The sequence below is a fragment of the Abramis brama genome, assembly GCF_963993115.1.
Source record: "Abramis brama genome assembly, chromosome: 14".
Classification (NCBI taxonomy): Eukaryota; Metazoa; Chordata; class Actinopteri; order Cypriniformes; family Leuciscidae; genus Abramis; species Abramis brama.
In genome coordinates, this window is record NC_139976.1 from 19,316,416 (window position 1) to 19,322,415 (window position 6,000).

At 37.5% G+C, this 6,000-nt stretch overlaps 1 protein-coding gene across 2 annotated transcripts in view; it reads left to right on the top strand.

Annotated features, from left to right (window-relative positions):
- Positions 1-5,612, top strand: part of ptenb (phosphatase and tensin homolog B) — a 28,740-nt gene extending 23,128 nt beyond the window's left edge. The window contains exons 8-9 of one of the 2 annotated variants that reach the window (XM_084135561.1): positions 1,407-1,628; positions 1,771-5,612. In XM_084135561.1, the coding sequence (XP_083991687.1) occupies positions 1,407-1,628; positions 1,771-1,947 (399 nt within the window). In that variant the 3' untranslated portion in view covers positions 1,948-5,612. The remainder of the gene's footprint in view (positions 1-1,406; positions 1,629-1,770) is intronic. The other variant, XM_084135560.1, reaches the window with a different exon arrangement.
- The last annotated feature ends 388 nt before the right edge of the window (positions 5,613-6,000 follow it).

The window sequence follows — 6,000 nt, forward strand, 5'->3', positions numbered from 1 at the left end:
GAATTAAATAAGTTAAATAAGCACGTGCAGTTAAAAGCTGAGGTCCTGCTTTTACTTTTTTTATTTATTTACAGTGCGGCTTGGACGCGGCGTCCGTCGAAAATAGACTAGGCGTCTATCTTTAGCGAAACGGCGCGGAGAGACGCTTCTGAAACGCGCCGCGTCGTGGCTGTTGTAAACACAAGCATTGACTAGAGTGGGCGCGATCAGCTCCGGTAGCCGTGTCGCAGCCGTAACGCGCCACAGAGTGTAAATAAGGGGTTATAGTCAATAGCCTACGAATGGAATGTTATTATGTGTCATGGAACAACTTGCGAACTTGCGAAAGGTCGGATTTGCTCCATCTTTTGATGATAAGTTTTGTTTAGAAAACCTTGAATCCATGTAAGACACAATGTTATTAGACACAATCCATGTCATTAGAATCAATGAATCCATGTCATTAGACACAACGTGAACACATGTGAAGGCCAGTGTTTATTTTTTAATTTTTTTTTATTTTATTTTTTTGCGGTGACGAGCTCAGACCACGGTAGGCGTCACGTGACCGCGGTATTGCGGTAATGCGGTAACCGTCCCAGCCCTAGTTAACAAATGAAAATTTACTGTCAAGTCAAGCATTACCAGAACTGTTGAGAACAAACATTTTTGGTAACGTAGTGATAAATGTGATCAAAAATGCTACAAATGGAATGAAATGCAAAATGAATACAAATTAGGTACTTGATCTCAAGTTATTAAAAAAACTTTTACTTTGAACTTGATTGAAGCAAAATATAAGATCATTCATATCAAATGAGTAAGTCTGGCATCAGCAGCAGAACAGCTTTTTACATGGTTGGGTGGTGTAAAACACAATCATGGAATGAGTCATTGGATATCACAGTAATGGTATATCATTATGTAGTTATTTTCTGGACATTCAACTTAATGTATTACATAACCATGTAGTAATGTTTTTTCAATTATATATGGAGTAAAATACGTAAGCTCAAATACACGCCCTTTCATTTGTTTTAAGTGTGCCATCAGAAACTGCTATTGTAGTACAACAGAATCTCCACCACACAATGTATTTTAATAACTCCAATTTACAACTACTGTATGTATATCCAACTACACCCACATGTTATTCACCACTTGTGTACTCCATGGCAAATCGCCACTGTTTGATTTTTCTATATCGTTGCTGAATACAAACTATCCTATCACCACCGCTCTAAACTGCTCAGTGTGGACTAAAAGGCGTTAGGTATTATAACATTAACATTTCCTTTAAAAATGCTTTGAAGTAATGTGTATTGTGAGATGTAATTGAAGACTTATTTTATAAAATGTTTTGCATTTTCATTTATATTATTACACTACTTGATTGTAGCTTATATTTGCTTATTTTTGTTCAACAGGACAAGATGTTTCACTTCTGGGTGAACACCTTCTTCATCCCTGGACCAGAGGAGAGCTCAGAGAAGGTTGAAAACGGAGGTTTAGTGAAGGAACTGGATGGAATCCAGACAACAGAACGGGGAGAGAATGACAAGGATTATCTAATCCTGACTTTAACCAAGAACGACTTGGATAAAGCCAATAAGGATAAAGCCAACCGATACTTCTCTCCAAACTTCAAGGTGTGTTAAGCGGGTGCTCATCACATTCCAAATGCTATCCATTCAGGTGTTAAACTGTGGTGTTAAGCTCATCCAAAGTTGCAATGTATAAATCTACAAATGTTCAATTGGCTAAAATGTTCTCTTTTTTTTTCCCAATTAGGTGAAGCTGTACTTCACAAAAACAGTGGAGGAACCATCCAACTCGGAGGCCAGCACTTCTACGTCTGTAACCCCGGATGTTAGCGATAATGAACCGGACCATTACCGGTATTCGGACACAACAGACTCGGACCCTGAAAATGAACAGTATGATGAAGAACAGATTACTAAAGTTTGAAATATTTTTATGGGAAGAAAAAAAGAAACCATACGTAATAGAGTTGTATAAAGGAGAAAACTTGAATATGAACTGAAAGCAAGTACTTTTTTTTTTTTTTTTTTTTTTTTTTTTTACCCCCCCCCCCCATTTTTTTTTTTCAAGCAGAAGTAAGACACACGTCACACAAAACGCCACCAGTTTTAGGGACAAAAATGCGGACCAATTTTTCATTTGTTCATCTGCCCCTCTCCATGAAGTATCAACACTGATGTTCTGTGGAGAACGGCATCATGTAAATACATGTTCATGCTGTAACACAAGAAAGGAAACCCAGTCAGGATGGGAGATCGTTTATGGGAGACATCCAGTGGAGATTAAAATTTGCTGCTCCATCAACCTGTTGACACCAAGGCCAGTGCTTTAATCAGCATTCATGCCCCCATGTCTGTCCTCCTTTAGTCTGTCCTACCTACTGTGAAACTCTTCTCATGCTGCTGGAAGGCTGCCACGTTTCAGTCGGGCTCTGTTGTGCAGTGGAATATTTCTGTCTGCTTTCATCATTATTATTACCACTACTAAAGTGGAGGTGGTAATGATTCTTTTAAACTACATGACATTGGCAGTAAACACAAATAGCTCCATTTATTATTATTTTATTTTTTTTCCTCCTCCTCTTTTTTTTTTTTTTAATGCAAACACACACACACAACACAACAGGGAAACCAGTGTTGCAATAATGTTGATCGAAGGTGTGCATGTTATTGGAATCAGTTTCCATGTTGTCAAATAAATAGTATACAATGTTTTTTCTAAAAGAAGTTTCTAAAGTCATTTACAATTTGATTGTATCTGGGAGGAAGTCGTTGCCATCACTCTTTTCTTCTGCAGATGGGATTTGAATCTATAAACGGTCCCTCAGTGGCACTTCATTTTTTATAATTCACAAGTTCCCCCTTTAAAATTGGCACTTGTTTAAATTGGCTCTTACAGGATGGTTTAGTTTTCTGTTTCACTTCTTAAAGGTTCATGGTTTGAGCTCACATTAGCGTCAGTCATAAAACTGTTGTGGGATGCGGATCAATCTTGCGCGAGGGCTCCGCGTGGCCACGGTTCATTACAGCGATCACAGGTCAGATTTGATGATGTACAGCATCTCATGTAATGCATGTCAACACAGAGAAGCCCTTTTCTGAATGTATCAACCTTGGATGCAAGTTTTGATTTGAATTCAACAGCATTCACATTGTTTTTCTTTCTTTCTGGCTATGTCAGACATCAGGTCTTTGGCTCCCTATGAACGTGTTTGTAGCCTTATCGTGCATGATCTAATGAAATCTCTATCATTTATCCAGCATTGGTGCTTGCTAAACTGCAAACTTACAATGCACAGTACAGTCGTTTCGGAGCAAAGAACCTCATGGTGCAAGCGTTCAAATACACTGCGGTGCTTGTCGTAACTGTTAATTGCACTTTGATGTGCATAACCAGTTAGTTTCCAACAATTTGGTGTCCCTCACTAGCTAGAATTCATTTCGAATTATTATTATTATTTTTTTTTTTTTTTCTTGTTCTTGAACAGGCCTCGTTCCCTTTGGAATGAGCATAGTGCAGCTACGGATTTTACTCAGTCTTGTGCTTGCTTCAGAAATATTAAAGCCCTATATATGAGAATATTTAAATGTATAATTTTCTTTTAAGCATGCCAAATCTTTTTTTTTTTTTTTTTATTCTTTTTTTTTTACATCTGGCTGATGTGGCCAGACCAAAAAACACACACACACACAACACACAACCACACACACACAAAACACACACACACAAAACACACACACAACCACACACACAACCACACACACAAAACACACACACACAAAACCTTTCTCAGTCTCTTGGGCAAGAATCTTCTCTAAGGGTAGTGAGTAAGCTGCCTTTCTTGTACTGTTAACGTTCAGGCTTCACTCTTCTCACCAGCCCTCTGCACACACCGTACATCTCGCCTTCCTTTAGAGAAAGATTACGTTTCCCTCACATGAGGAGGAGACCTGGCCTTCCTTCATGAGATTGTACACTAACCAATCCAGGAATAAAAGCAAAGCCTATCAAGGATTCTCATTTTGTTTACATTTTATCACATCACTGAAAACCTGCCAAAATTAAGCTTGATCATTTTTGTTTTATAATTTTTCTTTGTGTTCAGAAGAGGAGGCGGGGCCCACGGGAGGTATTATTTGCCTTACTTGAAGTTGACAATGCTTACTCTTCTACTGCTTTGATACCTACCATTCTGCCCAAGCACTGACTTATTTAAAGCTACTATAATAGAGCAACATATTGTACTAGACATTTGCACTGTTACAGGTCTTTGCAGGGTTTCAGTCAGCGGTCCACAGTATTTTTATTTTATTTTTTTGTTCTTGTTTTTTATTTTTTTTTCTGGAAATGCTTTACAGCAATCAAAAGTAGGAGAATAGAGGTGAAAAGACAAATATTGTCTCTGTGCATCCCAATAGAATCAAATGTTTTTAATGACTGAAAATATTTTGTTTTTGTTTTTAAGAAAGCATAAAATAGAAAAAAAAAAATAAAGCGACTATTTATGAAAGTATTCGTTCACATTCTGGCAAAGACCCTCTGCAGGTAGTCCGTCTAAATATAAGCTGATGTCTTTTGGATGTTTAATGTGCGAAGTGCATCACGGGATGAGTTTTGGTTTAAAGGGATTGTTCTCCCAAAACTTCTGTCATATTGTTGCCCTCATGTCATTCCAAACCTGTATGAACGCAAAATAAGATATTTTGAAGAACTGTTTCTGTCCGTATAATGAAACGCAATGTTGTTTTGGACCCCATTGACTTTCTTCTACTTCTGTTGTCCATATAATGAAAGTCATACAGGTTTAGAACAACATGAGGATGAGTAAATGACGGAATCTTCATATTTGGGTGTACTATCCTTTTAAGCCTCAGCCTCATCTCTATGAAATGACACACATCACCTGCCATTTTGACAATTTAGACACAGTACCTTGACACACAGACCCTCAGACATCCTGTACGTGGCACGGGAGTGTGGAGCTCACAGGCAGCATGAAAAAAATTAATTTTCAGCTTTAATGAAAAACAAAACGTCTTCAAAGGTGTCAGTGTATATGTTTCACGTCACTCTTTCTTAGCTGATTTGTGCAATATGATGTTATGATGCCTGTGGTTGCCACAAAGTGCCTCTTGTTTACAGTTAAAGAAAAGCACTCTTTAAAAACTGTCGGATAGGACATCGTCATGCAATGGATGGATGAATGGATGGGGTGGTACTGTGCACTAAATCGTCCAGCTAGACTTGCTACACGGGGCCCTTTGGACTTCGGCCATGCTCCATTAGAAAGCATTCTCCTCCTCAGAGGGTTTTTACAGTCAAGTAATGTAAACGTGGTATATTTTCAGTCTCTTAAGCAAACAGCCTTACTCCGTTTCAGCCTGTTCAGATACTCTTGTGCTGTGCAACAGTTGCTCTGTGTGTAATGCCTATGCACTGAGAATACACAAACCAACCATGTATGAAATATTGTACAGGTAATCATGTTGCTCATACAAATCACATGTTTGTTTGTAATTGTATGTGTAAACTGCCCTTTATCTTAGTGTTATAAACTCCACATAAATCCAATAAAGTCTCATTCTTGTCAAGTTTGTTGTTTTTGACAGAATTTGAAATGTGTGCACTGAATTTGAAGCATTTATTAGGGATGGCTTATTTTTATTTTTTCTATTTAAGGTTACATTTTGGCTTCAGTAACAATTTATTTTACAGTGTCCTTGTTTGTTGTTATAGTAATAACTATTAATTATGCATAATTACATGCAACTAACCTACACCAAACCCTGAGCCTAATCCTATAGTAAGTATTGGTAGCGTGGTCAAGACAACACTAGCACTCCTTAAATTCATCTAAAAGATCCACATTCAAATGTCTTTTTGAAATGTCTTCTATTTTATCAATATTTAGAATAAGACATTACAGAACTGTTACCTATCAAATTAAATCATTAACAACAAAATTCATCTTTGTATTTC